The sequence below is a fragment of the Procambarus clarkii genome, chromosome 38 (assembly GCF_040958095.1).
Source record: "Procambarus clarkii isolate CNS0578487 chromosome 38, FALCON_Pclarkii_2.0, whole genome shotgun sequence".
Taxonomy (NCBI): domain Eukaryota; kingdom Metazoa; phylum Arthropoda; class Malacostraca; order Decapoda; family Cambaridae; genus Procambarus; species Procambarus clarkii.
Window position 1 is genome coordinate 14,259,005 of NC_091187.1, and position 17,628 is coordinate 14,276,632.

General features: G+C 41.4%; 1 protein-coding gene across 6 annotated transcripts in view; it reads left to right on the top strand.

Annotated features, from left to right (window-relative positions):
* LOC123771905 (uncharacterized) overlaps positions 1-17,628 on the top strand; it is a 48,132-nt gene that overhangs the window by 16,405 nt on the left and 14,099 nt on the right. For all 6 annotated transcript variants that reach the window (XM_069337751.1, XM_069337752.1, XM_069337755.1 and 3 more), the window contains exon 6: positions 7,268-7,339. In XM_069337751.1, coding sequence (XP_069193852.1) covers positions 7,268-7,339 — 72 coding nt within the window. The remainder of the gene's footprint in view (positions 1-7,267; positions 7,340-17,628) is intronic.

The following is a 17,628-nucleotide window of genomic DNA, read 5'->3' on the forward strand; positions in this document are numbered from 1 at the left end:
TCTACACACTAAATTTAAAGAATTTGGTTACAAGAGAAATTTCAGCTTGTTGTAGTTCATTTGCTTGGATGATGGTATTGGGAATGTTTAATTACGTACCTTGAGGTTACCTATCTATCTAGCCTATCTATCGGGGCCTGTCGGCTGATTGGACAGCGCTCGGGATTCGTAGTCCTATAGTTCCGGGTTCTATCCCCGGCAGAGGTGGAAACAAGTGGGTAGAGTTTCTTTCACCCTAATGCTTCTTTTCACCTAGCAGTAAATAGGTACCTGGGAGTAAAGACAGTTGCTACGGGCTGCTTCCTGGGGGTGTGTAACAAAAAGGAAGCCTGGTCGAGGACCAGGCCGCGGGGATGCTAAGCCCCGAAATCATCTCAAGATAATCTCTCAAGATACCTTGAGATGATTTTGGAGTGTTTTATCCCCCTTGGCCCGGTCATCGACCAGGCCTCCTGGTTGCTGGATGGATCAACCAGGATGTTGGACACGGCTGCTCGCAGCCTGATGTATGAGTCACAACCTGGTTGATCCGGTATCCCTGACATAACATAACCTAACTTAACACACCACTAAAATTACTGTACATGAGCTTGGCAAGGTCACCTTTGACTGTCAGCTGCCAAAGCATCACTGGTTGAAGGGCCTTGGCTTGGTGTTCTTACCAAATAAGAATAAAATTTTGCTTGCCTCCTGTGTTCATTGGTCTCTCTTATGATCATTTGAAAAGTGATCAGCTGAGGTGACCTGTCTCTTCGAAAAAGAGATAGAGCGTTGGCCTCACACGCGTGGGGTCCAGGGTTCGAGGCCCATTCACCCCAGGTAAATGGAATCAGCTCTTTGGTTTGCTTCAAGTACTGGTACATATTTCCAGCTTCTGGATTAATTAGTACAGTTGGAAGAAAAATTAATAAGCATATCAACAGAAGACATGAGTAAACTGTATTTAGTTGTCATGTTGATCCCTCATCGTCATTGTCGTCCTCTTCATCCACCTCACTACAAACAGCCTCGAGAAATTCTTTGTGCTTCATATCTTTTCCTGGGTCATCAGCATCTCTTTCTAGCCATTGAACCACATCTTGTTTTCCTAAATTTTCACAGCATATCAAAACTTTTTACAGATTTCATTTCTATGAAATCTTTCATAACACATATTTTATTCTTCCTCTTCATTCACTGTAGCTGTGAGCATTTTTTTCCATGAATTCTTCAAAGTCGTTTTTTTGACTTCACACTATGGCTCAGTTGTTAATGGCCTTTCTAATCTTCTTCGAGAGATAAAAACCACCAAAACTTCATTGAGCATATTTTTAGTGTACAAAATGTCAGTGGCACAGATAACGCCCTGATCTATGGGCTAGATGAGAGAGGTGACCGTATTAGGAGGAAGTGCCGTATGGTTCCATCATGTGACATTAAGGTCCCAACATGGGCGTGAGCAGTTGCTTTATCAAGCAAGAGCATGGTCCTAACTTTGCTTGGCCTCATTTTGTATTTTTTGATTTAATGGTCATGCACTTCCTTGCAAAACACATCGTAAAACCAAAATGGAATGCTGCTTCCGGCTCTCGAACGTCTGAGGGTTTTGGAGTCAGGGCGGGGTATAGCTCGGGATGAGATTCGGGTGGCTTTGGGGGCTGCCCCTTCCGGTTCAGACGTGGAAGTGGTTGAATTCAATTTTCCCACCGAGGTTGCTGGGGTCAACCCAGCAGACTCCCTTCTTGGAAACTTTTCCCCTGGATGCCGCCTTTTCTTCAGGGGATGGTGGGCTTGGAAAAGTGCTCTTCCCCAGGGCCTGTGTTGAGCCCTTGTGACTTCTGGGCAGGGGTTGTTGCTGCAAGGGAGGGTTTTTTTTATCTCCTCTTTCTGGATTAGTTTTACCGGCATTATTTATGCACCCTCGCATCAGGCGTGTCCATCTTTTGCTTGAAAATTTTGTCCAGGGGGGGGGGGATAAAAAATACTAGTACAGTGGTACCTCGGAATGCGATTGTCCCTGTATGCGAGGTTTTCGGAAGGCGAGGTGTATTTACTCCAAAAATTTGTCTCAGAAGGCGAGGGTTACTTCGGGAGGCGAGTTTGGACGCGAGTTTGTTGATACGTGTACAGCCGACCTAGCGCGTTCGTCGCCCCTCCGCCCCGCCGCCCCTCAGTTTATTATTGTCTCGCGCTCAGTGACTACCCCCACATCAATTCTTCTCGCGGATTTTCAGTGTTTTGTTGGATTTTTGGTGATTTGTCTATACAATTTGTTATTATATATCTCACCATGGGTCCCAAGAAAGCCAGTGGTAAGGATAAAGGCCAGAAAGCTCATGTGAGGATGACAATAGAGGAGAAACAAGAGATCATTCGGAAGCATGAGAACGGTACACGTGTTGTTGAACTTTGTAGGCAGTACAACCACATCAACAATATGCACTATACTTAAGAAGAAAAATAAGATTATGGGTGCTAAAGTGGCAAAAGGAGTAAGAACATTAACGGCACAAAGACCACAAATACTTGAAGAAGTGGAAAAGTTGTTATTAATTTGGATACACGACAAGGAGTTGAGGGGTGATAGTGTTTCGGAGGCCATTATTTGTGAGAAAGCCAGGGTGTTGCACGAAGACCTTCTAAAGAATACCCCTGCAACGAGTGATGCAGATAAGAAAGAGTTTAAGGCAAGCAGGGGCTGGTTTGAAAAATTTAGAAAGAGAAGTGGTATCCATAGTGTTACAAGGCATGGGGTTATGTGATGTGATTATGGAAGGGGACTCCCCTTCCAAACAGTAACTCCTCTCCTCCTCCCCCCTCCTCACCATCTTCCATACGCCTACAGCACTCGACAGCAAGGTAAGTAATAACTGGAACACAGTTTTGTAGGTTTATTTAGATGAATTAGGTAAATTAGGTATAAAAATTTAGTTTGATGTGGGGTTTTTGGGGTAGTCAGGAACGGATTAATTCATTCCCCTTTATTTCTTATGGGGAAATTAACTTCGGAATGCGAGTTTTCGGAAGGCGAGGCGTCTCCAGGAACGGATTAAACTCTTATTCTGAGGTATGCCTGTACAGTGGTACCTCGGAATGCGATTGTCCCTGTATGCGAGGTTTTCGGAAGGCGAGGTGTATTTACTCCAAAAATTTGTCTCAGAAGGCGAGGGTTACTTCGGGAGGCGAGTTTGGACGCGAGTTTGTTGATACGCGTACAGCCGACCTAGCGCGTTCGTCGCCCCTCCGCCCCTCAGTTTATTATTGTCTCGCGCTCAGTGACTACCCCCACATCAATTCTTCTCGCGGATTTTCAGTGTTTTGTTGGATTTTTGGTGATTTGTCTATACAATTTGTTATTATATATCTCACCATGGGTCCCAAGAAAGCCAGTGGTAAGGATAAAGGCCAGAAAGCTCATGTGAGGATGACAATAGAGGAGAAACAAGAGATCATTCGGAAGCATGAGAACGGTACACGTGTTGTTGAACTTTGTAGGCAGTACAACAAAGCCACATCAACAATATGCACTATACTTAAGAAGAAAAATAAGATTATGGGTGCTAAAGTGGCAAAAGGAGTAAGAACATTAACGGCACAAAGACCACAAATACTTGAAGAAGTGGAAAAGTTGTTATTAATTTGGATACACGACAAGGAGTTGAGGGGTGATAGTGTTTCGGAGGCCATTATTTGTGAGAAAGCCAGGGTGTTGCACGAAGACTTTCTAAAGAATACCCCTGCAACGAGTGATGCAGATAAGAAAGAGTTTAAGGCAAGCAGGGGCTGGTTTGAAAAATTTAGAAAGAGAAGTGGTATCCATAGTGTTACAAGGCATGGGGTTATGTGATGTGATTATGGAAGGGGACTCCCCTTCCAAACAGTAACTCCTCTCCTCCTCCCCCCTCCTCACCATCTTCCATACGCCTACAGCACTCGACAGCAAGGTAAGTAATAACTGGAACACAGTTTTGTAGGTTTATTTAGATGAATTAGGTAAATTAGGTATAAAAATTTAGTTTGATATGGGGTTTTTGGGGTAGTCAGGAACGGATTAATTCATTTCCCTTTATTTCTTATGGGGAAATTAACTTCAGAATGCGAGTTTTCGGAAGGCGAGGCGTCTCCAGGAACGGATTAAACTCTTATTCTGAGGTATGCCTGTATATGTATTAATATAACGACTTTTTCGTTTGGTTCATCATACATTTATTGCACATTATTTTCTGCTTCTTTTGGTATCCCTGCTCTTTCCGTCGTGCATATTTTTGGCAAGAATCTTGCTCTACAGTTTGAGTTGCAGGAACTGGCCGTTATGGCGGTGCTCCGGTCGTGGCGCACCTTCCAACAACTGTGGTTTGTTGTCACTTGCTCTTTGCATATGGTGGCTGGGTAGTTGAAACTTTATCATTCTTTTCCTTCTTATTGGGGCATTTTTCATTTAGTTAATGTGCTCTTGTTCTTACCAGTGACTCTGTCGTTCACTTTTGTGTGACATGTCTCAGGTGTGGGTTATGTCTGCTTTGAAAAGGGTGGGGAGGTTCGTGAATTGGTGCGTGTTTCCCGCATCACTGCCGAGGTGTCATCAGTAGTTTTGGTAAGTTTGTACTCGTCTCTTTGTACTCTTCTAGTTGTGCTTGCAGGGGTTGCGCTTCGGCTCTTCAGGCCCGCCTCTTGTCTGTCATTCTACTAGTGTGCACATTTCTGAACCTCTTGAGCCCCTACATTTCTACGTTTGCACCCTCCACCTCATCACTGCCTCCTGCATTCCCTTTCCTTACTACTCTGCCTCTGGACAAGTTCTTTTTCATATCTCTGTTGCTCTTTTGGGTACTCAATTACCTCCTGTTGTAACACGGGGGGGTTCTTGTGTTCTCTTCTCCCCCTTTCTTTCTCTGCCCATATTTTAACTCTGTTCTCTCTACCAATGGACCCCAAAACTTTCACTTGAGCCGACCCCACGCCACGTGGTCTTAAGACGATTGACCGACTTAAGATTCTACAACCCGTATGACGTAACATAGGCTTCTCGCAAAACCCTAGGGTCGCTTTTTTGCTGCCACCACCAGACCTGCAACTCTGAGCAATGATCGAGGTCTGGATCGATCATACTAATCAATAACTTTGGGGCTTGATCCCCACTAGTAACATATAATCTTGGATCTTAAGTGTGGAATTAAAAATCAACGGGAAAGATAATTCTGATTCGGTGTTAGAATCGGTTCCAATTCAACTCGGCCTCGTGGGGACCACGTGACAAGGACATGAGAATGGAAACAATGAAATGGAAAATAATAAAAATGCAAATTACTAGCTAAATGGTTTATTAAAAAAAATGAAACAAAATCTAAATAAATGGCACTCCCTGTCAATTAACACTCCCTGACTTTACATTTGAGGCAATGAGTTGGCCTATTCCCTATCTAAAACCTCTGAGCAACTTTACCTTGGGCGACCAGCTAGTTGTTGGTGCTGTCTTGGGGCCGATGATGGAGGCCACCTGCCCGAATTGCTCCTGATCCCACACTGTCCTCCTGCTCGGCTAGTCCTACCCCGACCAGAGCAGTGTATTGTTGCGTCTAGTATCTAAGTTACTTGCAAGGCTTAAGTTTAACAATTAACCTCTGTTGCACTGAATGATCCAGATTGGTTGAATTATTTTAACTGAAGTTAAATTACGCAAGCATCTTAAGGAAGAGCTATTCCCGATCACAAAATGGCTGTTTAACCTTTGAGAATTACTGAATGTGGAACCTCTGCTGTCCTGTGACCACCAGGTCGACGAGGTCACTCCGCGCTACAGCATAGTCCTGGCTCGTGACGTCACTGATGGTGACTTAACTCATTCTCCTAATAATTAGAATACTCTTGATACTATAACCAAGAATATTATACAATACAATTTTAATACAAAATGAATAAAGGCTAATTTCTCTAAATTACTGAATACTATAGAATGATTCATTATACGAAACTTGTGAACAAAGGCGCCAGTTATTTTCACCGTCAATTCCCCCAGGTCACCACGTGGGTCCAGCTTCCCATTCTCCCATGTGTAGATAACCATTCTGGATACTTCTTACAACAAACCTAGTTTGTTACACTGTGCCCCATTATTCATGAACTAATTGTATTGTTTCATCCATTTTCTCCTACCCTGTCCGTTCCACTGGTGAATTGTCGGTGGTGGTCATGTCTCCCAGTCTTGTGTTCCCAGGGCAGTCTTGTCTTGTGTACAAGACTGTGGTCCATCTGTATATTATTACCACAGTCTTGTGGTCATTGGCTTGTTTTCTTTATTTTATTATGGGCACCGATTTTGTGCCTGGCGACCTTGCCCTGTATGCTCATCCGGCTCCCAAGCCTATGGCCCTCGGTATTAGCTTTAATACCGAGTCTGTATTATAGCCGTTTTAGCCGTGTTTTATCCCCCCCCCCAAAAAAAATATAACATTGTGCGTCTCATCTGCCGGCAAATGTGGTAGGTGGGGCTCTCCCCAGGTTCATTTCCAGGTGCCCTTGGGTTCCTCAGAGTCATCTTTTCGGAGGTTTTCTTCCTCTTGGCTTTGTCTTGCAGAGGCTCGGGGGACCCTTGGCGCGTACTTCATGCATGACCCAGTTACGCCTCTGTGTTGGATCCGGTTTTGTTTGGGTACAGTTCCTCTTACACTGTATGTAAGAGGTTCTTACACACATTTCGAGGTTCCGGTGTCTTCCTGGCTGGCAGCCTGCCTCGACGACTGGTTGGTGTGGGCATCCTGCTGGACTGCTTGTCTGCTTGCTGGGGTTCATTGCTTTTTTATTTGGTTTTGAGTACCCTTAATTTTGTTATATTGGTCAAGTAATTGCAGAACACAAGATCTTCATGCTGTAAAGCCTTGTTGACTTGCATTTATACCTGGAGCATACCTGTTGAGGGTTCGAGAGTATAGTACAGTACATGCCCAATCAAATCACAAGAATGGGGTGTATTTCATACAGTTCAGGATTAATGAGCATTCTAGACATTCAACATGAAATCAGTTTTTTCTAATCTTAGGGATGTAATGGAGGATGGGGATCAATTTAAAAACTTCAGGCCAGGATGAAACATTGTAATGCACTTAAAAATGTTAAGCATCGAGAACCAGTTGGTTGTAGATAGGCTGATATGTGAACATCCAGTAATTCATTCCATTTTTGTATTTTACAGCATTCAGTAAAATATTTCAGAACAGTGGATACCCATTATTAGGAAATTTTACTGCTCTATGATTGCAATTTTGTAAGCTGTTACCTTTAATTATTACAGGGTACAGATGTAGAAAAGCTCAAGGCTCGTGCTGAAAGATTTGGAGAAGTTACTTCAAAGTCATTAGCAAAGGTAAGTGTTATATTGTTATACTGTTCTGTCCGATCATTTAATTCTTATATGTATCAGAGAGTGAGTAAATAATGCTTTTTAATTTTCATCAGGTTCTGTTTGAGCACATTAGGTTATACATTTCATGTGTAAATCTTAACCCTTGAGGTGCACTCAATAATTTTTTTCCTAGTCTGTAATAGTATATCAGTGTAATAGCTTCAGGGAGCCAGTGAGGCTCACCCAGAAATCTTTGTTTCATTACATTCAATGTGGGATTTTTTATTAATCGACAGAAAATAACATGATATTTAACAGTAATAAATTCCAGGTACAGTACAGTACTTTGGTACGGTAAAAATGAAGACCTTAAACAAAATGCAGGGTACAAAACACCATTAAATCTGCCCATAGTAGGAAAGCAACATGTAATGGATCTGGGAATAATGATGTCTGATGACCTAATATTCAGGAAGCATAACTAAGCTAAAATAGTTAGAGAAATGATAGAATGGATTGCAAGACCCTTCAAATCCAGGGATCCCATCACAATGTTAATACTATTCAAATCACAGGTGCTGTCCCACCTTGAGTATCGCACGATACTCGCTTTCCTCTTCAGAGCAGAAGAGTACTGAAATACAGGGAATACAGTGAACATATACATCATACATAGACACAATAAATTACCTTAATTATTAGGATCATCTCAAAGCTCTCAAAATGTACTCTAGAAAGGAGACGAGAGATGTATCTAATATTATATGCATGCAAAATAATGTAGGGCCAAGTCACAAATTTACACAGTAAAATAACAGCCTACTGAAGTAAACGATATGGAATGAAATGCAGAATGGAGCCAGTGAAGAGTAGAGGTGCCATAGGCACCGTCGGAGAACACTGTATGAACACCAGAGGTCCACATTTGTTCAAGTATAAGAAATATCTAGGGAACAAAAGTGGAAGTCTTAATGAAAAAACAACACTTTCCTGCACGAAGTGCTGGACTAACCAAGCAGTAGTGGGTATATGCTCCAAGCAACAACCTATTGGACCAAGCTCTCACAAGTCAAGCCTGGCCCCAGGCCGGGCTTTGGGAGTAGAAAAACTTCCAGAACCTCATCCAGGTTCAGAACTATCCACATTTTCATGCACAATTACTAGTCACTAATCGTTTCTGGCAAGTGTAATAATTTTATAACTGGTTATCAGAGTTCAGCCTAGTCACTCATACTTTCCATTAAATTCTAACAGCACGCATTGAATATATAATATTTTCTTCATATTTTGAGTGTTTGTACTGTGGTTTTTCAAGTAAGAAGTTGCATTAGGCTGTCAATAATACTATTTGTGTCATAGATTAGAATGTGTAGAATATTGGTACAGAGATATATTCAGTTCACTTATATGAATTAAATATTATATTCTTTGAACAATAAAACACATTTTTTGCTGTTATTATACTATATACACACTCCTTATATATAACTATCTACATTTTTGTGCATCATTATGAACCACTAAGATGGCCTGGTGGGGCCAAACAACATAGAGTTTACACTCTAGTTTACTGCACATTTCGTTATTTTTAAGTGATGCTGTGGACATAAGCTGAGCAACAGTGTTGTTAGCTTGTGCTGCACCCGCAAGCCTTGGTTGCTCACCGAGTACCGAGACCCTCACACCCAGGAATGATGTCAATTTTATTTTTATTCAAAATGGAGTGTGTTTATTGGAGGCCTGAGAAAGCTGATGTAAGCTTCATGTACCAATGGGAGTTTTAAAATCTTATGCTGTACCCTAATATTTCTCCTGAGGGGATGAGCATTTTGCCGGTAAGTAGTCATCCCATCTCTTGATGGAATGAACAGTGGAAGGGTTAAACAAAATTCTTGGAGAATGATATAAATGATATACATTTTGCCATATTCATATTCAAACTGGCCTCTCGAATAGTACATCGCATTTTGACATAAATCCCCAAGAGCCAAAATATGATGTACTATAAATCATAGCTGGTTAAAGAATTGAGGGGGCTGTCCTGTTTTTTATTTGTGGGTCCTCAGGTTAAAGATCAGAAGCAGATGACCAATGAATACACACTGAAAAAGTTTAGATTTTGAAGAGGCCTACAGAAATGCTGGTTTGGAAATAGGGTTGTTGATTCCTGGAACAGATTACTAGGTAACATAATAGACTTTGGATCGTCGGATTGTTTAAGCATAGGTTAGATGTATACACAAGAAAGTTTGGGTGAATATAAATAAGTCACCTTGGATGGGTTTATCTTGAGGTTATCTTGAGATGATTTTGGGGCTTTTAGTGTCCCCGCGGCCCGGTCCTCGACCAGGCCTCCACCCCCAGGAAGCAGCCCGTGACAGCTGAATAACACCCAGGTACCTATTTTACTGCAAGGTAACAGGGGCATAGGGTGAAAGAAACTCTGCCCATTGTTTCTCGCCGGCGCCTGGGATCGAACCCGGGACCACAGGATCACAAGTCCAGCGTGCTGTCCGCTCGGCCGACTGGCTCCCGTAGTAGAGGTCAGTAGACTTTTGGCTTATTCCTCTATTTTGTGTTTTTAACTCGTGTTTACAAGCTAGAAGATCTTCCTCTTACACCCTAACTTGCGTCTTGCCGGGCTCGGGAAGTAGAAGAACTTGAGACCCTCCCCAGGTAAGATCATATTTGTGACATGGCAACTGGAGAGGACAGCCTGTTATATCAGCTGCCTAATGCTAACATGCAAAACTATCTAAAGATAGTACATATCTTGATTTTTTTTCTATTTTATCATATCTTGGGGATGTTTTCTTATATAGACCAGTCTTGCTCATATTTCAACAAGTGATATATGAGGTATGAATTAAACTGTTATAGTAATACAAATATGAAAGCTAATTTTAACTCATTGAAGATTGTTATTATTGCGGCTAATGATATTACAGTGCTTGTCAGTTACTGGATGAGTCTATTCTGTTTGGTGTTTTCTGCATCATTGTCAGCACTTTGTGAATTTTTTAGACATTTGAGAATGTCACTAGCTTACCTCTATTCAAATAATTTTGGTAAGTGTTGCATTGATCAATTCAAATAATTGTTATAACCGTTTCATTGATCAAAGAATTTGTAATTGTTGCATTGATCAATTGGAAACATTTTGATAATTTCTGCATTAATAACATCAAAGAATTTTTATCATTTCTGCATTGATCATTTCATTTTTACAGGTGTCTGAACTTGAAAAGCTAAAAGTTAGGCAGGAGAGGTTTACCGCAGCAGCGGCAGCAGCAGTAGCAACAACAGGAGGAGAAGCAGGAGAAGCAGAGGAGACCAAGACGGCAGCAGAGGAGACCAAGACGGCAGTAGAGGAGACCAAGACTACAACAGAAAAGACCTTGATGTGAGTATCATTTAAATTGATCATCTTTCAGGCCAGGACTCGTCAAACATTGATGCAACCGATCGTAAAACCTGTGCATCTTTCCTGAATCGTGGCAGCTTTGTTTACGTTTAATAAACAATTTACAAGTGTCAAAGCATCACAGTACAAAGTAAACTCATAAACTGTTTAATGTAAACAAAGCCACTGTGATTGAGGAAGAACTCGCAGGTTTCGTAAGTGGTTGATTGTAGAATCCCAGATTAGCATTACATTCCACATGTCTGACTCAGCCATCTAATTTTGTTACCAAGTATGCCTATGCTTTAGGTCTTATGAACTGGGTATCAATATCAGAGGAGAATGATTTTTTTTTTTTTTCATGAGCTAATTGATTGGTATTGAATTAGTGTGTGGATTGATTTATTTGCTATGAATGCAAGGGCATTGATATCTCTAAGATTATTAATATTTTATTTTATTTTATTATCAGCTGAAGAGGTTAGAAGCAGAGGACCAATGTTGTACAAAATGAATACATTTAGATATAGAAAAAGCCTAGGAAAATGCTGGTTTGGATGTAGGGTTGTTGATTCCTGGAACAGATTACTAGGTAACATAATAGACTTGGGATCGTTGGATTGTTTAAGCATAGGTTAGATATATACACGAGTAAGTTTGGGTGGATATACATTCGTTGCCTTGCACGGGGTCAGTAGACTTTTGGCTATTTACTCTTTTTTTTTGTTTTTAACTCGTGTTTACAAGCTAGAAGATCTCTCTCTTGCACCCTAACTTGTGTCTTGCTATTCTAGTGTTTCCCAGTTCACTTTTTTGTTAATTGCTTTGCAAAAGACAAATTTATGACATAATAGGAATAGAGAACCGTAGAATATACGTGACTTGTTCACAGAGAGACTGAGAAGTGTATCAGTCTGTTGGATAGTTGAATACTCTTTGGAGACTTAGGAGAGTGCAGGTGAAAGTGACTGCAACTAAAGTAAATAAATGATAATGGAGAGAGAAAAGAGTTCTGCAAACAATTTATTGTAGATAAGAAAAAAGAAATACGGTTGTGCAGAAGACATGACAGAAATGTTCCAAAAATTCATGTGTGTCCATGTCTCATGTTCGAACATCATCTAGTATGTAATATTTGAAATAAAATAAATCACACTACTGTATAGTCTTCAGTAAGATTTAAATTGCCTAAATGTTTCTAAAATAGCAAGAGTAAATAACAATATAATTTCTCAAAGATCTCCATAATGTCTTCTTCAGTGAAAGCACATATCATCTACACTCTGTAAGAATAGGTCTAGTGAAGATATGAGAATACATGTCATGCTGAGACTGTGGGAAGCTAAAGAGAAGATGGTTGTGCATATAGGCTGTGTGACCTATACAGGTCCTGGTCCGAATCTTTGTGGTAAAGGTGGCTAGGGAAGGATAGTTGGTTTAAATGCGTTGTTTATTAGGGCAAAGTTATTCGTATCCAGATAGTTGTTGATTACAAGACATCAGCACAGAAAATGTATAGTATCTGCAAAGTATATACAATCAAAACCACAAAAATGCTAGGAACTCTGAGAGTTCTGTACTCTTAAAAACAAAAATTGAAATATGAGAGGGATTCAATATTCTGTCCTGCATGAGAATCAAACCCAGTCCCTTTTGATTGTTATCCAACTGCATTGCCGCTTCCCAGCTTGGTGCCTTATTTTGATAATTGTTGCCTTGAGCACTGCGCTGCAGGCTGGATAGATTTAAATGCAAATGGGTGGGCAATTTTAGCTAATAGGAGAAAAAAATCATAAGATTTTGGAAGATATATTTTTAAGGTATTGTTTCAGAATTCTAAATTACAGTAGCTGTAGTTGACTGACAGGGTATACATTCCAAGATAATATCTAATTTGAAGTACAGTATTGACAAATTTGAATTGATTGTCTTACTTTTTTTATGAATATTGTAGATTAAACAGGCTGATATAATGTTAATCTGCAGCACTGTTACTGTTTTCAAAATTGTCCTATCTCATATTTTTATATTTACAGAACCAGCCTCGATACACCGGCTCCTGCTGCCAAGGTAGCAATCAGTGCCCCTGCAGCAGATAATGACGAAGACGCTATTAAGAAAAAACGCGCCGAGAGATTTGGTGCTCAATAAAGACTTGTGCATGTACAGTATATTTGACAAAGCTTATGGATAGACATTTTATGGATAATGTAAAATACCAAAAATTTTGGGCTTTAGTTTACAACTACAGAAGTAAATATTGCCGTGCATGTAAAGTGCTGTTGTGTCACAATATCTTTCATTGTAATGCATCAGAAGAGCATTAATGTAAGGTTTCTTAATGTATATACAGTATTTGTGTAAAGATTGAAATTTTCATGCTATTCTGTATTGTCATTCATAAAAGACATCAGATATTTGTAGTACAAAGGGGCACTTCATTCAGAATGAATGAATTCATTTTTTTTTTAGTCTATTCCAGTGTGAAATTACTTCTTGTATTTTAAGGACTCAAAATAAGCACTTTCATACCCACTTTTTTTTTATTGCATAGCAAGTTCAAGTTATTACAATACTTTTGAAGAAATGTGTGTCCATGGATCATTGAGATAAAATAATGTAACCTGTGGCTTTCTTTGTTCCTTAAGTAGCTACTATAATGTGATGTAGAGAAAGCTATTACTTTGGTTTAATTACTTACTGGAACTTGATAGAATTATCAAAATATAATTTTAATCTTAATAAAAATCATAGCAAATTGTTTATAATGATTGTTTAACCACCTTTTTATACTATATATATATTTGTTTCATATCTTTGCCTTTTTATATTTCAGTAATAGAAATAAAATATTCTGTCAGATTGGTTGTTTGTACTTTATCCCCTCAACTGCGCACGATGACGAGTGTCGCTTTATCGGTGGTGCGTACAGCAACCAGGGACAATTTAGTCTAGCATAAGATTTAAAACTCCCTAAGGTATACTGGGCTCATTCTCTTCCTCAGGTCTCCAGTAAGCAGATGTCATCTTGGAAAAAATCCTGGGCAGGTGTGAGGGCCTCAGTACCGACACAGCGCTCACGGGTAGTGATCCAAGGCAGGTGTGAGGGCCTCGGTACCGACACAACAACCATGGGTAGTGATCCTGGGCAGGTGTGAGGGCCTCAGTGCCGACACAGCACTCATGGGTAGTAATCCAAGGCAGGTGTGAGGGCCTCGGCACCGACACAGCAACCATGGGTAGCGATCCTGGATAGGTGTGAGGGCCTCAGTACCAACACAGCAACCATGGGTAGCGATCCTGGGCTGGTGTGAGGGCCTCAGTACTGACACAGCAACCATGGGTAGCGATCCTGCTGACAATATTCCTAAAGTGGAAGTCACAGCACTCAGTCGGGGTCTTGCCTCTGCACAATATACAGTGGGACCTCGTGTTCGTTTAGAGAATGAGATATATTCAGGATTTGTTGATCATAATGGTGACCAGCGAGTGTGAATCAGTGACATTGCGATATTTCCTCACCAAAACAGCCCAAGAATCGTACAATTTTTTTCTTTCTTTTAGTTTCCTGGGTTTGGGGAACATACTGTATTTTAACTATTTAAAAGTTTTTTTTTTGTGCACTCGTGCAACTCTTAAGGCAGAGTTGTCATATGACACAGCTGCACAGTGCAGGGGTTAACCTTTTGTTAATTTTTTGTTTTTCAGTGTGTTTAAAGAGTGTTAGTGATATTTGAGAACTTTTGGAACACTGTACAGTATTGTGAATTTAACAGGAACCTTAAAATGCTGGATGGAATTTGATACTGGAAATTTTGTACGAAATTCACAAGACCTGGAGAGCGTGCAGAGATCCTTTACTGCTAGAATCCACTCAGTAAAACATCTAAACTACTGGGACCAACTAAAGAGCCTAAATCTGTATTCCCTTGAGCGCAGGCGGGAGAGATACATAATAATTTACACGTGGAAAATAGTAGAGGGGCTGGGCCCAAACCTGCACAAAGAAATAACACCACATGAGACCAGAAGGCATGGCAGGATGTGCAGAATACCCCCGTTGAAGAGCAGAGGTGCAACAGGTACTCTGAGAGAGAACTCTATCAACATCAGAGGCCCGAGACTGTTCAACACGCTTCCACTACACATAAGGGGCATAACTGGCTGACCCCTCACAATAGTGTTCAAGAGAGAACTATCAACATCAGAGGCCCGAGACTGTTCAACACGCTTCCACTACACATAAGGGGCATAACTGGCAGACCCCTCACAATAGTGTTCAAGAGAGAACTGGATAAGCACCTCCAAAGGATACCTGATCTACCAAGCTGTGATTCGTACATCAGGCTGTGAGCAGCCGCATCCAACAGCCTGGTTGACCAGTTCAGCAACCAGGAGGCCTGGTCGACGACCGGGCTGCAGGGACGCTAAGCCCCGGAAGATCCTCACGGTAACCTCAAGGTAACTTAGGGACCCAAATGTTACTAAATTTCCAACATGAGTGGAAATTATAAATGACTGGATCGTTACATCACTTTGATAGTTCGATGTCACTCTACATCGTAAGATCCAAAGTTATCTTAAATGTTTTTTACTAACCATCATTTTTGCATGACATTGATGGAATAAACAAGTGAGTGGAACTTACACCATGAAAGACTTTAAACAAATTAGGTATCCCTTCTAAATTTTATTGAATACACTTTGCTCAAGTAATTTTTCCTTTTATGTACAGTAATATAGATCAGTTATTTGCACATTCACATTAAAAAAATATAAGCAACTTTTATTGTGATGCCTTGGTCATGAGACTGACTATCAGTAACTTAACAATATCATTGATCAAATGATATTGCTTCACAAACAAAAAATGAACACAGGAACTGATGTGATAATCCCATGAAGGGGTTTGTTTAGAATCTCAGTTTTCTCAGCAAATGCCATCACATTCCACTACTGTGTGTGTGCTACGTAGTCTTCCTGGCTTGCTGCTACCTTTTGATAATTACTTTCTTCTACTGTTTCTCATTACCGCTCGAACTTAACGAGATTCAATGCCATAATATCTTGATAGAAGTTACCTTTAAACAGAATTAAATGCATGTTGGTAAACAATGGTGGATTCCATTCTAGCCATATAGCCTCTGATAATTTCCACTTGGCAGTGTATTACAGTATGATATATCTACTTTGTTTTCTTGCACTGCTGCTTTAATGAGACATGGGGGCTTCGGTACACAATATAAACAATCAATAATATTTTTATTCCCCGAGAAGCCTTCAATGCAGCAACCAACCTACATTATTTTGTTATGACGATTCCTTTATGCTGCAAATAATTCATTCCACACTGTCCTAAGGTGGTCTATTTAATAAACAATTGATGGATCTCCTGTCATAATATTATCCACTTACCAAATTACTCTCTTATTTCAGTGCCTCAATTATAGCAGATCATAAATTGTTTACATTTTCTGGGAGGGGGAAAGGGAGGATGGAAAAATGGAGATGGTTCTCTGACCATCCAAGTGGTTGGACAACATTCCTTTCCCCTGTCCCATCCCAAATCCTTATCCTGACCCCTTACAAGTGCTATCTAATCGTAATGGCTTGGCGCTTTCCCCAGATTATTCTCTCCCATTTACCGGGTTGCATCATCGATGGAGTTCTTTAGGCATACCAGGGACCAGCACCAGAATCTGGTCTCCTCACAGAGATGAAGGGAGCGGTGACATTGTGTCATCTCACCAGGGAAGGCAACCAGTCCTCAGATCACTGCTGGGTTCAATAGAGACTGAAGCCATGAAACCATCCTCATGAACTCTCCCTAACTATGTAAACAAATGATCGAATTCTTTCGAAACTAGGGTGCACTGACTCCCCTTCAGGGCGCCATGGTCTTCCTTCGCAGCCGCATAACCCAGGCTGTGTTGGCTTTTAGGTCTTGCATAGCATCCCCAGTGGCTGGGTGTCATGCTTGGTTTACCCTTCAGGCCCAGGAAATTCCCTGAGGGTTCAGTGGTCCTCTGGATATTGCCCCCTGAACCTTCTGAGTTTGAGGGTTGCTCATCATACGTGCCACGTGGCAGCAATTGTTTGTTTTGTCTCCGTTGTGCTGCCTGTTGGTTCAGTGACACCTTTGACTCTTAGTCCTGTCGGATTTGCTCTTTCAATATGGCTCTCCTTTCGGGCTCTCCTGATGAGGTTGAGCGCACTAGGCAGCCTCCACTTTGTGAGTTTGGTCTGCTCGGTTACAGCAGTCAGAGTTCAGTACTCAGTTAAATGCCCCAAAGCTGCCCCATCTGGTGTTTTAGGAACCCGGACTTGTGAGGTGAATTCCACTTTGGTTCTGTCTGAACCTCCTCTTTTGGTCATAATTCGCCTTTCCTCTATCCTGCCCGTGTTTCTGGTCCCGAGGGAAACCTAAGGGTTTCCGGGTTGGGACTGGGTTTAGCTCTGGATGTGGCTCGGCCAGTTCTGAATCTGGTGCAGAAGCAGTTGAGCTGGCTAGTCCCACTGAGGCCTCAGGGTATTCCTTTCAGCCGGTCCCAACCCCATCTTTTGAAGCTTCTCCCATGGGCTCCGCTTTTCTATCTGGGGCAGGGGGTCTTCAAGTTCGGCTTCGGGGACTTGCAGGGAGTCTGATATTGGCCCGTGTATGCCTTGTGCGACTCCAAGTGGTTCCTTGTTCCCCTCTGAGGAGGGTCTTCTTTTCCCGGGGGCGGGGTTTTCAAATTCTACCTCCCTGTATGCATTTGATTAAGGGGCAGCTTCCCCAGAGTTTGGTTCCATGTGCCTTTTGGCCCATCGGAATCATCCTTCCAGAGGGTTCCTTCCTCTCGGGTTCAGCAGTTCCGAAGGCTCTCTTTACATACCTCTTGTGAGATCCAGACTGTGCGTCTTTGGT